Genomic DNA, 20,000 nt, shown 5'->3' on the forward strand with positions numbered 1-20,000 from the left:
AACTGAAAATATCTAAAAGTATTATCTTTGGATAACACATGTTTACATCGTCTATCCTCTTTCATGTTGCTAAGTCATTTACTTTCTAGCATCTCTGAATGGAACTATGGCAAATGATGCTCTGTTCAAAATCCTTTGGCTCTAGCCGGGCACTGGTGGGTCACACCCATAATCCTAGTTACTCAGGAGGCTGAGATCTGAGGATCATGTTCAAAGCCAGCCTGAGCAGGAACATCCATGAGACTCTTCTCTCCAATTAACCACAAGAAAACCAGAAGTGGTGCTGTGGCTCAAGTGGTAGAGTGCTGGCCTTGAGCTGAAGAGCTGAGGGACAGCGCTCAGGCTCAGAGTTCAAGCCCACGATTGACAAAAAAAAAAAAAAAAAAAGTTTAAGTGATGATTCACCCCTGTAATCCCAGATTGGGAGGGGAAAATCATAGTTTGAAGTCAGCCCAGGCAAAATATTAGTGATACCCTATTTCAGAGAGGAAACTGGGCATAGTGGTTGTCTGAAATATAAAAAAGGCTGGAGGCATAACTCAAATAGTAGAATGCCAACCCAGATCAGTGTAAAGACATTGAAATGAATTTGTACATAAAAGCAAAATAGATTTTCTAGGGAGATTGGCAAAGAGTTTTGTTTGTTTATAGGTAATTATTTTGGCCAGGTGATGGTGGCTCATTCCTGTAATCCTAGCTACTTCAGAGACAGAGATCTGAGGATCATGGTTGGAAGCCAGCCTGGACAAGAAAGTATGTGCGACTCTTATCTCCAGTGAACCACCAAAAAGTAGGAAGTGGGGCTGTAGCTCAAGTAGCAGAGTGCTAGCCTTGAGCAAAAAAGCTAAGGGACAGCAAAATAGATTTTGATTTGATTTGATTTCAAGCCCTAATATATAAAAAAATGATACCATTAAATAGGCTCTCTAGGGAAAACAAGATCAAACGTGTAGAGGATAAAGGACATGTGTTTTTGCCATTTGGCTTCTAAGTGGACAAGACTGAAAATGGGTATTTCAAAGGAACAGCAGAGAAACTACATACAGACAAGAGGCATTTGAGTCTAGGCTCAACTCCACTTGCAGGGCTGAAATGGACAATGATTCTCCTTTCTTCCAGACACATAATACATTTTCTTTTGCTGGGGCTTGTGGAAGAGAGCCTCATTAAGAATGAGTTGGCAAGGAGCTTTGTGGGGATGACCTGAGCAGGGAAGGAAAGAATCAGAGGCTGGCAGGGAGGTGGGAAGTAGATGTATAGGAATTGGAGTAGAGTTGTCTTCTCCGCAACTCTTTCCTGATGGCTTTGTGATCCTGATCAGTGGTGTCTTAATTTTTCCAATGACTTTCTACCTTCATTGAAGGTGGTGGTAGTAATGGTGGTAGTGGTAGTGGTAATGGTGTTATACAGTGATTCAGTCAGCAAGATACAGAGAAGCCACATTTTGAGAGGTCGAATCAGGAGCCTTTATTGGAAAGCTGGTGCCTACAGGTGGACTCCTGTCCCTAAGACTTGCAGCCCTGAATGCAGTTTTTACAGAGCTTATAATGGCAAAAACCACATCAATGAAGATGTCACATGGTATGGGAACTAGCAAAAGTTGTTTTACTGAAGCAAGCTATCTAGAGGAAACAATGAAGGACAACCAAAGCCAAGTATTCTCTGGAGCAAAACTTTCCTGGAACTAAACAATACTCATGAGACACCTGCAATTTATTACTTAATAACTCACAAAACATCTGCAGATCAAAGAAAGTCCTATATCAACTTTAGAGTTCTTGGAACTGGGTGAAAATTTCCTATCATCTGTTAAGATGCCAAAACAGTGTAAGGGCAAGATAGCATTACTTAGATCCAGTATCCATAATTCAATGGTAAATGTGTTGTTTGGAACCAGACCCATAGTCTCATGAAAGCTATGCAAGAGCTCTACCTCTCTCTGAGCCATAATACTAGCCTCTTCATTCTTATTTAGTAGTGCTGGAGATTGAACCCAAGGCTGAGTTACTTTATGCCCAATGCCCTTCCATTCTTTATTTAAACTTAATAATTTTTCAGAACTTAAATAAAAACAAAAGGAGAAAACCAGTTCATTCTATGTAGTTAGATTGCTACTCTAATTTTCTGGCACTGAAGCCCTGTTCCTAGACAGGGCTGGTGCTGGGCCCAGCCATGTATATTTGCATTTATGTTTAAAATCCAGAAACCTGTAAGTTTAATGTATCTGAAAATTATGATTGAGCCAATGAAACTGAGTATCTGAAAATTATGATCGATTCACCAGGGGATTTTTAAAATGTTGGTCAATTGATTTCTCTTAGTTTGAAGTATGTTTTAAAGTTAATTTTTTAATAGTTTTTTTTTTTTGGTCCTGGTTCTGGAAGTTAATTATTGAAGATTTTACTAGTTGCTACTGGTACCTAGTGGGTGTTTAGAATCTGCCTACCCTGCCCCACCCAGATAGGGGCTGTGGAGACTCCAGGGAGCACTTTGCTTTCCAGTAGTATAATATTTAATTTAAAAAGTTTAGTGTGTTTAATTATCAGTTCAAGTTGTGGTTAACATACAATAGAGAATACAAATAGAGATCATTCTCTCCAGGGATCTGTTTATTGTTGGATTATTTTGATTGTTTTTCATTATTGTAAGTCAATTGTAAGTGACATTAACAAAATTCCATAAAATCAGGGCTTAAATAACAAGTGCTGTGAGGTGTTGTACTGGTGGCTCTTACCTGTAATCCTAGCTACTCAGGAGGCTGGGATCTAGGATGGTGGTACAAAGCCAGCTAGGGCAGGGAAGTTTTTAAGATTCTTATCTCTGATTCTTATCTCTGAGTTGTGGCTCAAGGGCTAGCCCTTGAGCACAAAATCTCAGGGACAGTGCCCAGGACCTGAGCCCCAGAATTAATACAAAAATAAGACAAAAAGAAACAAACAACAACAACAAAAACCCAAGCACTGATACCATACATTTGTAGAGGCTAGCGGTCTGTGTTGAGGGTTCTAGCAGAGTCAGAGCCTTGGTGAAGGCCCACTTGGATTTTCAGATAATCATTATCTTGCTATAGCCTCACAAGAAGAGAACTAAGTAGACCTATGGACTCTCTCTCTTTGTTTTTTTTGGCAGGGCTGGAGATAGAACCCAGTGCCTCTCGGATGCTAGCCAAGTTCAGTTCCACTGAGCTGGCATCTCCAGCCCTTTTGCTTCTTTCTGTGTTACCTTTATTTGTTTATTTTTTGGGACAGAGTCTCGCTGACTAAGTAGTTGACTTCAAGCTTGTGATCCTCTAGCCTCAGCTGGGATTCCAGATTGACAGCACCACACCTAGTTGTCTATATCTTACCCTGGAACTGGTCCTGTTCTTGAGGGCTCCGTCCTTCCCGATGACCTTCACATTGTTGGGAGGGGGGCGGGGGAGGGATGTTAGGACTTCAATAAGTGAATTGAGGGCGTGGCACACACACATTCTACTTATTATACTAATTAGTTCTGGGGCTATTATAGGTTTTTTTCCTATCTTTAATATTTATTTGTATGTGTGGTTTTAGTCACAGCTCTAGTTTTTTCTCAGATGGGTTAGAACTGAAGGCTTTGCACTTGCTAGGCGGGCACTCTACCAGTTGAGGTATACTTCAGCAGCCTCCTAGTTCTCATCCCCCTGAGTAGCTAAGATTATAGACCAACTGCTTAAAAAATTTTTTCCCCTAACCAGTTGTTTAAGGATACAGGTGGACCTGTTGCAACAATGAGAAGTACAAGTTGTCATGTCCAAAACGAGCTTTACAACGTCGGTGGGGGGGGGAGGGGGGGAAGGGGGGGGAAGGAGAAGGATTGGGATTGGGATTGGGGGGGAGGGGGGAGGCTGGGAAGGGATGTGAAGGGTAAACAAAGGAGGAGGCTGCAATGCTTGGTAAGAAATGTACACATTATCCTGCCCATGTAATTGTAACTCCTCTGTACAGTATGTTCACAAATAAAATTAAATTAAATTAAAAAAAAAAGAAAAAAAAATTTTTTCCCCTTACTAGATATGGGTGGCTGAAGCCTGTAATCTTAGTGTTGTAAGGTGCATTATTCTAGAAGCCACATTTTGAAACACGGAATATTGTATTCTTTATTATACAGTTAGCAGGCTGCTGGCACCCAGTTGTTACAAAGGCCTGCAGCCCCCATATACACTTAACACTGTTAGGAAACAGGCTAGAGAGGAAAGAGCAAAAACAACACCAACAAACCAATTCAGGTCCAATGGAGAAGTGAATTGGGACACAATGATGACCAGAAATGAGCCAGGAGATAGGACACAAGACACAGGACATGACCATGGAGACACACAAGGCATGTCATACTGGTGGTTGGGCAGGTCCACAGGAAATTCCCAGTCCCAGGCACTGGACTGACAGATTCAGTAACCTATCAGCCAAATGCCACTCCTGCCTCCAGGGTTCCAGGCAGCCCATCACCTGGGAGGTAGGTGGTGGGTGGAGGCGTTTCCTTCCGCCAGCATGAAGACAAGATGCTAGACCCTACTATCCACCATGTGGCCAATATGGCCCTGGCCAGACCTGACCTCCTTACTTCATTAGCTACTCAGGAGGCTGAGATCTGAGGATTATTGTTTGAAGCCAGCCCTGGCAGAAAAGTCCCTGTGAGATTCTAATCTCCAACTAACCACTCAAAAACTAGAAGTGGTGCTGTGGCTCAAGTGATTGAGTGCGAGCCTTGAGCAGTAGGAACTCAGGGATAGTGCCCAGGCCCAGAGTTCAAGCTTTAGAATGGGCAAAAAGAAATTTCTCTTGGTATGCTGAAGGATCAAAGCTAGAGCATGCTGGACAAGTGATCTACCATTGAGCTACATGCTCAACTCACCAAACCTTTCTGATATCAGAGAGAGTATTTGAAAGAAACAGCCTGGAGCTCCAGAGTTTTGCATTATTAGTCAGGGCTTTTCAAATATTTATGAAAAATTTATGCAAAAATGTTTGTGACATTGTGCTTCTCAAAAGAGTTCATGATTTATTTTCCATAACAATGTATTCTTGTAATTAATCTCATAGGTTCTAACACCTTCCCATAATCCTCCTCCCGCCAGCCTGCAGTCCAGCCCAGCTGCCATGGAGGGAAGCCCAGGCCTCACAGTTACTCTGGGGAACACAGAACACAGCATTCCAACACTTGCCCCTAGCACTGCCCCTTCTGGGTCCTCCACACCAGAGGGATCCGTACCTCCTCCCACTGCTTCCAGGACAGGTAATCTTTAAAATTACAACTGGAAGAAATGTACTTAAGATGTTATAGACCATAATAATGACAACTTGTAAAGTTTCTTCATTCCCACTGGCCTCCATGTTGAGCATATATCATACGCTAGAAACAGTGCTTGGCATTGGAAATAAATGATGACAAAGACATAGTTTTTCCTCTAGTGGAGGAGACATTCAGGTAAATGGGTGGGTCTGATAAATTATGCTAAATGCTGGGAGGGGAAGCTATGGGGGAAAGGGAGGGTTACCTGACTCTATGGGAGGGGCTAGAGAAGGTCTTCAGTGGAGTTAATGCCGGTGTGGAGTGAACAAGCTGAAATGGGCTTGGTCTGTTGCCCATATCAAGGGAGAATCATGCATAATTGCAGTAGTAATATTACATTTACCAAGCATTTTTAGAGTGCCAGGTACCAAACCCAGTACATTCTGTTGTAGGAAAGTTCTGGCTTTTTTTTTTTGAAGTTTCAATAATGTTAGTCTAGGCAATAAAACTTAGCAAGGAGAGACAGAGAGGCCATTTTGGAGCAATACTAGATTATTTATTTATTTATTTTTATTTATTTTTTTTGGGTCCGGTCATGGGGCCTGAACTCTGGGCTTGGGCGCTGTCCCTCAGCTCTTCAGCTCAAGGCTAGCACTCTACCACTTGAGCCACAGCGCCACTTCTGGCTTTTTTCTTTTTGCTTATGTGGTGCTGAGGAATCGAACCCAGGGCCTCATGCATGCAAGGCAAGCGCTCTACCACTGAGCCACCTTCCCAGCCCCTTATTTATTTATTTTTGTCATGGGGCTTGAACTCTGGACCTGAGCACTGTCCCTCAGCTCTTCAGCTTTACCACTTGAGCTATACACCACTTCCTGTTTTCTGGTGGTTTATTGGAGGTAAGCGATTCATGGACTTTCTTGCCTGGGCTGGCTTTGAACCACGATCCTTAGATCTCAGCCTCCTGAGTAGCTAGGATTACAGTGAGCCACTGGCGCCCTACTTCAGCACAAGTTTTTATTGAAATGTTTGGGGCGTGGAGCATTAAATCTTCTCTCAGAACCAGCTTTTGAGACCCAGCTACTGTACAATGGTTAGGAGAGTTTTAATGAATTCCATTTGACCTGGGTAAGTAATTTAAAGATCTAGTTTTGCTGTAGTAACTATTGATTCATTGATCTATCTTAGGCTGAAAGGAAGTCTTTCATTAATCCTTAGGTGGGTGAGGTACTAATAACACAAAGAAAAGCAGCTTGAAACATTTCATGATCTTGGTGGGTCCCAGAGGCTGATCCACCTTAGTTGGAATGACATTTTGGGGGGCGGGGGTGGGTGGTGGTAGGGCTTGAACTCTGGGCTTGGGCGCTGTCCCTGTGCTCTTCAGCTCAAGGCCAGAGCTCTACCACTTGAGCCACAGTGACTCTTCCGGTTTTCTAGTGGCTTATTGGAGATAAGAGTCTCACAGATGGGGCTGGAAAGGAGTCTCAGTGGTAGAGCACTTGCCTTGCATGCCTGAGGCCCGAGGCCCTGGGTTCAATTCCTCAGCACCACATAAGCAAAAAGAAAAAAGCTGGAAGTGGCGCTGTGGCTCGAGTGGTAGAGCGCTAGCCTTGAGCTGAAGAGCTGAGGGACAGTGCCCAGGCCCAGACTCATGGCCCATGACTGGACTCAAAAAAAAAAAAAAAAAAAAAAAAAGAGTCTCACAGACTTTCCTCCCGGGGCAATCCTCAGATCTCAGCCTCCTCAGTAGCTAGGATTACAGGTGTGAGCCACCAGTGCCCAGCTATGACATTGTTTTCTTTCAGCTACTGCCAGGTCTCATACTGGATGTTATATTTTTTTTGCATTTCCTCATTGCTCATGGCTAATTGCTGTCTGTAACAAACAAAAGTTTGAGATGATACGTATTATCTCATACATAGCCCTGTTTTCTAGCTCTGTGTCTATGGATTTGGGCAACTATGACTGGATATATTTGGGTAAAGGAATGTGCAAAGTATATTTGTAACAGACACTTTTTCTTCGTGTCCTTGTTAGCAAATGTGTTGTTATGTAGATTTAAGTCTTTGCCTCTCCTTGGGGGTGGTGATAGATTAGCTGGATAAAGGTATTAACATTTTTCCATAGAGATTTCCTGTATACATGTAACTATCCTTACTCAAATGTAAGGAGCTTACCTGTGTTTGCTTTTTCTACAAATTAGCAGCTCAAAATAATCCTATTCCAAAAGGCTTATATGCTGTGGTTTATTTGTTGGGCAGCCATAATCTGGGGTAGCATATGGTCCTCTACAACTCCACCAAGGAAAATGTGCCCAAAGTATCATGCATGCATTGCTGAGGCAATAATGAGGAATGAAAAGGGTATCCAATTTTTCTAGCAAAGAAGTTGTATTAGAGTATGCAAGTGCACATGTCCTGAGCTTTTTTGTGGATAATGAACTTTGGATATTACTCCTTGTTACCCAACAACAAAATCACCTGAACCAAGAATAAATTAAACTACATTTTTGTGGGTTTAATCAGGATTGCAATCCAAGCAATCTTGCAAATGTGCTCCCATTTTTCCAAGAAGGGTAGATCATTAATTCATCATTTGTGAGTGCGAATTGGTGATTGCCCAAAGTTGGGTTATATTTCAAGAAAAACTGAGTACAGATTCACTTTCTGGAATTGAGGGTGGGTAGGGGAGGAGTTCATTGTTAAATCCGCAGAGATTAGTGTGTCAAAGGTCAAATCTAAATATGAGTGTGGCTCCAATCTAGGTGAAAGGTCACGAGCTGTGGCTCCTTAGAGATCTGAGTACTCCCTCCCAACTTTGTCTTAAGTGTTTTCAATCAATGCAATTCAATTAAAATACTTTTATTCTTGATCTTTCTGCCTTTTAAAAAATATTTTTAATTTGATTCTGAGCTTCAGCAGAGAAAAGGATAAGGGTGGACAGGAAGCTCTGGTATATGGGGGGAAAAATCTGCCTATGAAATTAGATTCCTTTTGTTCTGTTAGTACCTAGTGTTGATAAAAAAAATAATAATGATTCTGCTATAAGGGAAATGAGCAGATAGTTTATTCTGAGCTGGTTAGGAATGACTGTATGCCAGGGACACATTTAACTGATGTGCTCCTCTGTGAAAGAGGGTATTAGGTAGGCAGGCCTCACAGCAAAGTCCATAGATTGGTTTGGTTTGGTCTGGTTTTGTGTGCTAGTCCTGGGTTTTGAACTCAGAGCCTTGAACTCTTGCTTAGTTTTTTCACTCAAGGTTGGTGTTCTACCACTGGAGCCACATCCCCACTTCCAACTTTTTAAGTCTCATGGACATGAGTCTCATGGGCTTTTCCTGCCTGGGCTGGCTTTGAACTTCAACCCTCAGCCCTCAGCCTCTTGAGTAGCTAGGATTACAGGCTTGAGCCACTGGTGCCTAGCCCTAGTCTGTAGCTTTCAGATCTGAGGTTTGCAAAGCTTAACAACACACTCTGAGAGCTTTTCCTAATTTAGATCAGATCCAAAGATTAAAAGCAGATGAAATTTTTTTCCTAGGATAGCTGAAGGTAATTTTGGCTCTTGACCTGAAATCTTTCCTTTCTCCACAATCACTATGTTCTAGAAGCTCAGCTAAGATCCATCTGCAGATGTTTAATATAGGTGCAGCTTCTCTAAGGACTTCACTTTCACTCTAGTACAAAATTAGGAGGATTAAATCAATCAATCATTTTGAAGCCTTTGAAACAGTGCCTAATGATTCAATCTGGTATGTTAGGGTTTGCTGAAATAAATACATTTCAATTAATTAGTTATGAACCGATTGCTAATTATCCATAGAGTCCCAGACATCATTCTTGGCCTTGTAGGGCTCAGATTCTCTGTGAGTAAAATGATAGAGTTGGACCCAAATCTCTTCCCCAGTGCTTCCTTTCAGATTGAGAGTGAGTGATGGGAGGGAAGAGCCAATGAGAGCCGGGCTTGTGGACTGAAGGGAGGAGACTAGCCTGACCAAGAGGTCCCTCTGACATCTTGAAATAGCTGAGAACTCCTGAGAGCACTTAGTTTTGCTATGTTTTGTTTTCTCCCCAGTGTTTTCTCTGTGGGATATTTTGACAGTGTGTTTTACAAGAGAAATTATTGTTCACTCAAGGCAACCTTATAGAACTATCCTATGTCAGTCTAACCCCGATTATTCAGTGAGTGCGGAAGTTACATGCTTTGGCTGAGAGTCAGTGTTCTTGCTGCTTGAGTTAAATTGTCTTTTCACATTGAATTTGACTGGATTTTCTCTGGGAAAGATTCCTAGAGCAAACCACCAGCAATCATTCATGTGAGTATTACCCAAACATGGTTCTATGATTGATGCAGAAACACTTAGGAGCACACTTAATTTTTTTTTGTAATTAAAGCTAGCTTATACCAGGGAGATGAGAAAAGCTTGTTGTAGGAGAAAAAAAAACTCAATCCATAGTACTTCACCTGATTTGTGAACTTCCTGTTATCTAATACCTTGTTCAATTTCAACCAATATTTTGTTCATAGCACCTACTCTTAGAGATTATTTTAAATTTATAAAGTCTGTCTCTCAACCTAATATTACCAGCCAGAGAAAATGTATCTCAGATAAAGTTATCTGAAGGACAATTAGAAAACTGTATGATGGGAGAGGGGAGTACTAATCAGGGCCTCATTCTCTTGCTTGGCTTTGGTATTTTGGTTGTTAATAGGAGATATGCCTCACAGACTTTCCTGCTTGGTCTGGCTTTGAACCCTGGTCCTTAGATCTCAGCCTCCTGAGTAGCTACCATTGTTGGCATCAACCACTGGTGCTTGGTGACATGATTTAATTGATGATAAAAACTGATCTATTGCTGGGTGCCTGTTATCCTAGCTATTCAGGAGGCTGAGATCTGAGGGTCATGGTTCAAAGCCAGCCTGGGCAGATAAACTACCAGAAAACTAGAAGTGGTACTGTGGCTCAAGTGGTAGAGTGCTAGGCTTGAGCTGACGAGCTGAGGGACAGTGCCCAGGTCCAGAGTTCAAGCCTCAAGACCAACAACAACAACAAAAAAAACAAAAACTGATTGACTGTTGAGAAGTACTATAACATTTTCATATTCTGTAGTGGCAGTATTCCTAGTCAATGGGATAATGGTACTATTTCTAATTGATTTTTAGTGAAAGAACTTAGCGTGTATGCTGGGGATAACCTAATGATAACCTTACCCAACAATGAAGTTGAACTGAAGGCTTTTGTTGTACCAGCACCTTCTGCAGGTGAGAGTTTTCCTCAAGAGTAAGTCTTTACAGGTTGCAGCATGGAATCATTTTCACCTCATTGGGCAACATCAACTATGAATGCTGGACTATCAAAGTTTATTGAAACAGGTTAAAATGAAGTACAAATGTAAGAAATGAAACATAGTACATATCCTTTAATTGATCAGGACAGATGGTGATACATTTTAATGATGTAGAATAGAAAGTTATATTAGAGCAGAAGAGGTTGGCATATACCACATCATGGTCTGTGACAACCCATAGAGCCTGGAAGCTTCCATTATGAGGAGGGTGAGGTGGCCTTGGCCTGAAGCTTTGTGTTGAATATCTGGCTGTAGGTTCTCAGAACACTTCAAACCAGTTGCTCAAAAAATGTTCCAAAAACTCTTTGTTCTATTTATCTAGTCTCTAACATCCAGTGAGCATTTGTTCCTGCTCTATGGCTCAATCCAATGCTCTTATTTTTAAAGTCAACTCATTCCTTAGGTGTTTGACTATTTCTTATACAGGTCAGTCAATTCTTTTATTCATTCCTTTTCTATTATACATAAGTCAACATTTTAATACACAAAGAAGTCAATATTAGACATTTGTATTTCAATCCTATGAGATGAAGAACTGCTGTGGTCCAGCCACAGCACAAGCAGGTTTCTGAGGGGCAAGGGGTTGAAGAAGGAGACAGAGAGATGGCTGATGGCACAACTCTGTCCACTTTTGCAAAAGCCTTAGCTGGATACACTTTATATATTTGTCAAATGCTTGCATAATATTATTCTAGGACCCACTGTATGGAAAAGTGTAGACATCACCCATCACTTCCTCATTCTATTTCAATCAATCCTTGTCCACCAAACCTCCTTCAGTTAAAGGACAGAATCCCCCAGGTCCAGAAGTGAAAGGAACACTTCCTCAAACCAAAGAAGGACAAGTGCTTGCAGCCCTGAGGTTGGAATCAATGGCTGTGGAGCCTTTGCTCACACCTTGCCAGCTCCTAGCACCCCAGGGTCTGCAACAAAGAGCATCATCCGTTATTCATAACTGAAGGTGAGAGGCAGCTTCAGCTCAACATAGAGATGTTTGATTTATTTTTGTTCTTAAATCCCTATAAAATTCAAATGAGTTGAAATCTATTTGCCTTTTAATTTTTTCAAAAAAGGACAGATCATTTTTTGGGGCTTAAACTTATATAGATATAGCACCCTAGAAAGTAGTCAAATGTTAACAGATTGGTGGAGGAGGATTTTTAAACTATTTTTTGTTTGTTTGTTTGTTTTGCCAGTCCTGGAGCTTGAAGTGAGGGCCTGGGCACTGTCCCTGAGCTTCTTTTGCTCAAGGCTAGCACCCTACCACTTGAGCTACAGCACCACTTCAGCTTTTTCTGTGTATGTGGTACTGCGGAATGGAACCCAGGGCTTCATGCATGCTAGGCAAGCACTCTACCACATTCCCAGCCCCCAAACTGTGTTTTCTTTTAGTTATGATTTTCTTATTTTGGTGCTGGTCCTGGAGCTTGAACTCAGAGCCTACGTGCTGTCCCTAAGCGTTTGTGCCCAAAGCTTGTGCTCTTACTACTTGAACCACAACCCCACTTCCATTTTTTGGGTGTTTAATTGGAGATAAAAGTTTCACAAACTTTTCTGCTCGGGCTGGTTTAGAACGGCAGTCCTCAGATCTCAGCATCCTGAATAACTAGGATTACAGGTGTGAACCACCAGTATCTAACTAAATTGGGTGTTTTTATAATTAAAATAAAATTTACTTAAAATGATGTAGAAAAATTGCTATTCCTATCTTGCATAATAAGTGAAAGTATAATATATTCAAGGTAATTTGTATTGCTGGTTTAAAGCTATTTCCTTCCCTTCTGCCCAAGTTCTGAAGTGATAACTACTCCTTTTTCTGATTTGTTCTCAGAATCAGCTTACAACTATGAATGGAGTTTAATAAGCCATCCTGGAGACTACCAAGGTGAAATAAAACTAGGACACACACGAACTGTTAACCTCTCTCAAGTAAGTAACTGGAGGACCAGGGATATGGCCCAAGTGGTAGATCTCTTACTTAGCATGCTTGAGGTCCTGGGTTCAATCCCCTCAAAAAGCCCTCTCCCCCCCCAAAGTAAGTAGTTGAAAATGAATTGCATTTGACAGCACACCAGTAAACACACTTAGATGTTAAGCCCACAATTCTTTTTTTTTGGGGGGGGGGTCCAGTCATGGGGCCTGAACTCTGAGCCTGGGCGCTGTCCCTCAGCTCTTCAGCTCAAGGCTAGCGCTCTACCACTTGAGCCACAGCACCACTTCTGGCTTTTTTCTTTTTGCTTATGTGGTGCTGAGGAATCAAACCCAGGGCCTCTGGCATGCAAGGCATGCACTCTACCACTGAGCCACCTTCCCAGCCTCTCACAATTCTTTTTTTATCATTAAAATCAAAGGAAGAATCTGGGAATAGTGGGGTGGGAGCCTCTAGTCTCTTCTACTTGGGAGGCTGAGGCAGGAAGATTGCTTGAGCTCAAGCATTCAGGGCCAGCCCCAGCAACATAACAAGACTATCTCAAGAACAAAAGACAACCAAAAATAGGATAAAGTTTCAACCAAGGAGGTGGACAGGCAGATAGTTAAGTCAAGAGGTTTTCAGAAAGCTTTGCTTCACTTTGAGTTGGCTGATTGCATAACATTCTGGTTAAAAAGCCTGTGTCCAAACTCTTGCTGTCTTGGAAGTGTGAGACACATTCTGGTGACTTCAATTCTTAGTCTGGTGGCTCATCTCTTAGGAGTTGCAAATTAGTCATTCCAGTTCAAAAATTACTCTGACTGCCAACTATTGCACCAAGAGAGAAGCACCTCACAAGAATAAACGTGCCCTCTTCTTGGCCCAGAGGGTGAAATAAGCTGACTTAGCTGCCAGAGCTCTGTTACCTACCAGACAGTAACATCTCATCCCCCGAACTGCACAGCACTTGGTGCCTCTTGAACTCATCTCACTCCCATTTCATTGAGACCTGTTTCTCCAGGTGTGGCACTAGATGTATAAGCGGACTCTCCAGAGCTACAGGGTAGCTTTTGGGCTGGAAGTGTAGCTCAATAGTAGAACTACACTTGCATGCTAGGGCTCTGGGTTCATCCCCAGCACTCCCAACAAAACAAAATGATTAAAACATGGTACATCCAGGCACATTTGAGGATGGCTGTCAATCTCCCTAAGGTAGGTGGATATCTGTTCCTAAGTGAAAGGCCCATTAGGATGACCTTTAGTGTTCCACAATGTAGGCTTCAAGCCCATGGAAGTCATAGACAGATGGAAATGAGACTTTCTGCTGAGCCCTTCTCTTTGCCAACCTCAGGAGCTGGCCTCTAGGTATTTTATCCTTTTGTAGGCAGTGAGCCCCTCATGTGAGCCCTTTACACTTTTACCTGTGTACTTTTTCTTTATGCTGCAGTTGTCAGTAGGACTTTATGCCTTCAAAGTGGCTGTGTCTAATGATAGTGCCTTTGGGGAAGGATTTGTCAATGTCACTGTTAAGCCAGGTAAGTCTATTCTGTGTGTTGTCTCTGTTTTCAGAACTTGGATGGCATTGTTGTTTTATATACAACTTTTACCTTAGGCCCGACTGTATAGAAAACATTAAAGAATTATGGTTGTTTGTTTCCTTTCTACTTTCAGCATAACCTTTAGTACTTGCTTGACATGGCTGCTCAAGTCTAGAAGGCAATTACTGACTGTTCTTGCTGTCCCGTGGCTGTCTCTGTCTGCCATTTACTTCATCATCTCTTATTCCTGCCTCCTTTTCTCATGATTCTGCTTTAACTTAGGAACATGGGTGTTTATTTCAAATACTTTGACTTAATCTGCTAAGGGGTAAGGACAAAAATATCCTGTGAGCTTTCAAGCCCACAACTAGGCTCTCAGGGTCAGTGTCTTTTGGGTCAATTAGATAGAGTGAGGTATAGCAGGGGATCTGCGATGCCTGGTGTCTGTGTCCCCAGTGTGGTCTCACTAATGTTAGTGTCCCCAACCCCTTGCAAGTGTGACCAATGTCACAGTGGAAACTAAACAAAATTTGTCCAATGGGTACAAGCCTAGCTTTGTCAGTAGAACATGAACTGGCCTTCAGCCTCTACTACCTCTCAGGGCACTGAGGGCTCACCCTGTACTAGTGCTGTGTGCCCAAACCATCTCCCAGCCTTTACCTAGGGCTGATCTCTTCCTATTGCCTCTACTGTCTCCTTATTAGAGCTGAAGCATTGCCATGGTAGCTGGTGCCTTCAGTGAAATATTTAACATCTAGCTAGTGACAGGAGCTGAATTATTCTTCCTTTTCTGTTCTTCCCGTCACTGGCCACATCTTGTGACTTACCCTTTGATCCTGGGCTTCATACAAAAATGGAAACTTCCAGACAAGCTCTTGAAATTTCATAGGAAGCCTCTACATCTTGAAAAAAGGTGTTTTCTGTACCTGAGGCCTGTGGGCTAATCACCCTCTTGACAGGATGCTTAGAATCCCTTTTTCAGGAAGCAGATGGCTTTGTTTGTGGATGAGTTACGTAGGCACCTTGTGAACTCAGTTGCTGTCTTTTTTCTTCTCACAGCTGCAAGAGTCAACCTGCCACCTGTAGCAGTTGTTTCTCCTCAGATTCAAGAGCTCTCTCTGCCTGTGACATCAGCCCTCATCGATGGCAGCCGTGTGTATCCCATGCTACTTCAGCCTTTTGGTTTCTTTCTCCTCACAAATAGTGAGATTTAGTGGGGGATCTGAATCGAGGCTGGGAGGACCTACAGCCAAGACATTGATAATTCATGGTGGTCTCATTCTTTAGTTTTACTATCTTAGACGTTTCTTTTTCTTTTTATTTAAATCACAACATCTCTGACTTATGCTCAACTACCCTTCAGGAATGTTTTATTTACCTATAAGAAGGCTTTGCCGGGCACACTGATACCTTCTGTAATAGCGTTGGGAAGCTGAGGCAGGAAGACTGCAAGTTCAAGGCCAGCCTGAGGCAACTTAGCTTCACAAACAAAAAGAAAAGAGAAGGAGAGAAAAAGTAAACAGAAATTAGTTCTCATAGTATGTTGAAAATAAACTTTACAACTTTGGCGGGGGGGTGGTACTTGGATAGGTGGGAAGAAAGGGATGGTAGGGGAAAAACAAAGGAAGAGGCAACAATGCTCGATAGGATATGTACTCATTGCCTTACTCATGGAACTGTATTTTTTTTTTTTTTTGGTCAGTTGTGGGGCTTGAACTCTGGGCTTGGGTGCTGTCCCTGTGCTCTTCAGCTCAAGGCAAGTGCTCTACTGCCTGAGCCACAGCACCACTTCTGGTTTTCTAGTGGTTTATCGGAGATAAGAGTCTCACAGACTTTGCTGCCTGGGCTGGCTTTGAACCATCATTCTCAGATCTCAGCCTCCTGAGTAGCTAGGATTACAGGCATGAGCCACTGGTGCCCAGCTCTCTACAGTATTTTTACAATAAAAAATGTATTAAAAATTAGTTATCTATGGCTAGCTATTTAATTGGGTATAATAATTGTCAAAGGGTCTTTTCAATGTATATAGCACATATCATTGGCAGTTGGAAAAATCACTACACATACTTGTGAATGGGGTTCCCTTTAATTCAGAGTTTATTCCATCTTGTAGAGTAGATCAGGTGTGTCCAGGAAAACCGGAATAGAAGTAAAACTTTTCCTATATTTGAATTGGCTCAATAATATCAGTGTGTTTTATAATTGTATTCATGTGCATCTAATCAGAAAGTTGGTGCCAAATCCTGTTGAATAAGAACCACTGTCCTGGCTGATAGAAGGATGTTCATTGGATCCAGATCCTGCTTCATTCTGTCAGCTTGCAAATGTGTGGAGATCACGTTGATGCGACCTTTTGCATCTATTTAATATAGCTGTTTGTATTTCCCTGACAACATGAAAATGAAACAATTTTTTTCTTGGTGCAGTTACTGGGGTTTGAACTCAGCAGCTCATTCCCTCACTTACCTTTTTATTCTCAAGGCTGGCTGGTGTCACTGGCTACCACTTGAGCCACAGCTTCACTTCTGGCTTTTTGCTGGTTAATTAGAGATAAGAGTTCACAAACTTCTTTACCTGGGCTGGCTTTGAATCTTGATCCTCAGATCTCAGTCTCTTGAGTAGCTGGAAATATAGGTGTGAGCCACCAGTTCCCAGCTTGCCTTCTAATAAATAATACATACCACTGAGATCTGTGCAAGTATAGGATTTCATATAAGATAAATGAAATATGCAATGATAGAAACTATAAGACGAGGGGCTGGGAAGATGGCTCAGTGGTAGAGTGCTTGCCTTGCATGCGTGAGGCCCTGGGTTCGATTCCTCAGCACCACATAACAGAAAAAGCCGGAAGTGGGGCTGAGGCTCAAGTGAGCTGAGGGACAGCACCCAGGCCCAGAGTTCAGGCCCCATGACCAACCAAAAAAAAAAAAAAAAAGAAAGAAACTATAAGACAAGTTTTTACTATTGTGCTTCTTAGCTGTACTTGTTTTTTTCAATCTTATAGAAAGTACAGATGATACTGAGATTGTGAGCTACCACTGGGAAGAAATTCACGGGCCCTTCCTGGAAGAGAAGCTCTTGCTCGACTCTCCTGTCTTGCACTTGTCTAACCTTCTTCCTGGGAACTACACTTTCAGGCAAGTGGCTTTCACCTTCTTGTGCTTTTCATTACATATGGTTCTATTTTCATATATTGATTCCCCTAAAACGTAGTGCTTCTCTCTCTCTCTCTCTCTCTCTCTCTCTCTCTCTCTCTCTCTCTCTCTCTCTCTCTCTCTCTCTCTCTCTCTCTCTCTCTTTCTCTCTCTCTCTCTCTCTCTCTGCTGATCCTGGGGCTTAAACTTGGGACCTGGGCACTGTCCCTGAGTCTCTTTGTATTCTTGAGCCACAGCATCACTTCTGGCTTTTTCTAGCTTTTTTTTTTTCTTTTTTTTTTAATTGGAGTTAAAGAGTCTCACAGCCAGCCGGATGCTGGTGGCTCACGTCTGTAATACTAGCTACTCAGGAGGCTGAGATCTGAGATTGCGGTTCAAAGCCAGCCTGGGCAGGAAAGCCTGTGAAACTCTTATATCCAATAAACTACCAGAAAACCAGAAGTGGCGCTGTGGCTCAAGTGGGGGTCCAGAGTTCAAGACCCACGACAGACCAAAAAAAAAAAAAAAAGAAAAGAAAAAGAAAAAGTCTCACAGCCTTTTCTGTCTGGATTGGTTTCGAACATTGATCCTCAGATCTCAGCTTCCTGAGTGGTTAGGATTACAGGTGTGAGCCACTGGCACCTGGCTCTGTGCTTTTCATTTTGATCAAGAGGCAAGGCAGATTTGGTTTTCTCATGGCTTTGAGTGGCTACTGTTATGTGAAGTGTAAACATTTGTTTTCTGGAAACACTTGGACTGGGTTGTTGACAATATGCCAGAGCAACATCTTTTTGTTTTGTTGAGTTACACCTTGAGACACACCTCCAGTTCCAGCTTTTTGCTGGTTCATGAGAGATAGATTTTCTCAGATTTGTCTGTCCAACTGGCTTATATCTTGATCCTCAGATCTCAGTCTCCCAAGTAGCTAGAATTCTAGTAGCCTTGCATGCATGAGGCCCTGGGTTCGATTCCTCAGCACCACATAAGCAGAAAAGGCCAGAAGTGGCGCTGTGGCTCAAGGGGTAGAATGCTAACCTTGAGCTGAAGAGCTCACTGTCCTTCAACAGTGCCCAGGCCCAGAGTTCAGGCCCCACAAACAGGAAAAAGAAGAAAAAAAAAAAATATATATATATATATATACCAAGTCTCACTATGTTGGCCATGCTTTTCTCAAACTCCTTTGCTCAAGCAATCTTTCTAAGTATCTGGGACTACAGGTGTGCACTAGCAGATTCATTGGACATATGGGTGTTTTACAGTGTAAAATATTACAAATAAAGCTGTTATGTATAGCATTTTGTATATATTTATGTATTTGTATTTTGTGAATATGGGAAGAGGAGGAAGTTATCCAGGAGTGGATGGTGAGTATATGTTTAATATGCCAAACACTTTCCCAAAGTCCTGTACCTTTCTATGTTCATACACTTTGAGTGTATGAGAATCTCATTATCCAGATTCTCACCATTACTTAGTATGGTCAGTTTAAAAATTAATCAATCTGTTGGGTGGTAATTTCCCCAAGAGCATTTTGAGCATTTTGAGCATTATTGAGCATTTTTTCAAGTGCTTATTAGGCATTGATATAACTGGGAGAAGTGTCCATTCAGATCTTTTTGCTTACTTAAAATTTTGCATTATTTATCTTATTTGAATATGAGTTCAGTAGGCATTCTGAATACAAGTTCCTTATTTTACATGTGTATATATTATGTATGTATCATATATGCATAGATATATGTGTATGTATGTATACATACTAGAAAATTCCTACCAGTGACTTGACTTTCTTCATGTTATTTTTCAAACAGCAAAAGCTTTTATTCTGAAAAAATGTAACATCCTTTTTTTCTTTTCTGTTTTATGCACTTTGTGTTTATGTATCATTCCTTATCCCAATGCTGCAAAGATTTCTTTTTTCTGGAAAGGTTATAACTTCTGCTTATATAATTAAGTCACTGATATGTATTGAGTTAGTTTTGTATATTATATGGGATTTTTGAAAGTTAAATCAACCTTGAGTTTTTTTCTGTTATGTTGGAATTTGAACTCAGGCCTTTATGCTTGCTAGGCAGCTGTTCTTTTTTTTTTTTTTTTTTAATTGTATTTTATTTTATTTGAGAACATACTGTACAGGGGGGCTACAATTACATGGGCAGGATAATGCATACATTTCTTACCAAGCATTGCAGCCTCCTCCTTTGTTTACCCTTCACTTCCCTTCCCGGCCTCCCCCCTCCCCCCACCCAATTTTACCCCCCTCCCCCCACCCAATTATACCCCCCTCCCCCCCCCCCCCCCCACACCGACATTGTAAAGCTGGTTTTGACATGACATTTTGTTCTTCTCATTGTTGCAACAGGTCCACCTGAATCCTTAAACGACTTGTTTGTCCCCATCTCCTCCACATGTTATACTGACATCAAATATAGTGAAAGCGGGGGTTACACTGTGGGGGAGGGACATACAAAGCAACAAAGAAATAATCTTATAAATGCGTTAGAAACACATGCATGAAAGAAACGAAAACATTAAAATACATATTTAAGGGTTCATTTTCCTAACATCACATTATCTGACCTTTTCTAGGCAGCTGTTCTATCACTGAGACATGCCTTCAGCCCTCAATTTTGCATTTTTGGATTAAAACTGACTTGGTCATGAGATTTTTTTTTTATAATATTGGATTCATTTGCAAATATTTTGGCATAGATCTTTATGTCTTTGAAATATATTTATCAGTAGTTTTCTCTTTCTTTCTCTTTCGTTCTTTCGTTCTTTCTTTCTTTTCTTTCTTTCCTTTCCTCCTCCCCCTCCCCCTCCC

General features: G+C 41.7%; 1 protein-coding gene across 1 annotated transcript in view; it reads left to right on the plus strand.

Moving 5' to 3' along the window:
* The window catches only part of Kiaa0319 (KIAA0319 ortholog), a 67,811-nt gene that overhangs the window by 24,154 nt on the left and 23,657 nt on the right, over positions 1–20,000 (plus strand). Inside the window, exons 5-10 of the mRNA XM_070024457.1 lie at positions 5,061–5,253; positions 10,411–10,509; positions 12,427–12,524; positions 13,952–14,039; positions 15,102–15,194; positions 17,047–17,179. Of these exons, the coding sequence (XP_069880558.1) occupies positions 5,061–5,253; positions 10,411–10,509; positions 12,427–12,524; positions 13,952–14,039; positions 15,102–15,194; positions 17,047–17,179 (704 nt within the window). The remainder of the gene's footprint in view (positions 1–5,060; positions 5,254–10,410; positions 10,510–12,426; positions 12,525–13,951; positions 14,040–15,101; positions 15,195–17,046; positions 17,180–20,000) is intronic.

The sequence above is a fragment of the Dipodomys merriami genome, unplaced genomic scaffold (genome assembly GCF_024711535.1).
Source record: "Dipodomys merriami isolate MVZ:Mamm:240054 unplaced genomic scaffold, mDipMer1.0.p SCAF_16, whole genome shotgun sequence".
In the NCBI taxonomy this organism is placed as follows: domain Eukaryota; kingdom Metazoa; phylum Chordata; class Mammalia; order Rodentia; family Heteromyidae; genus Dipodomys; species Dipodomys merriami.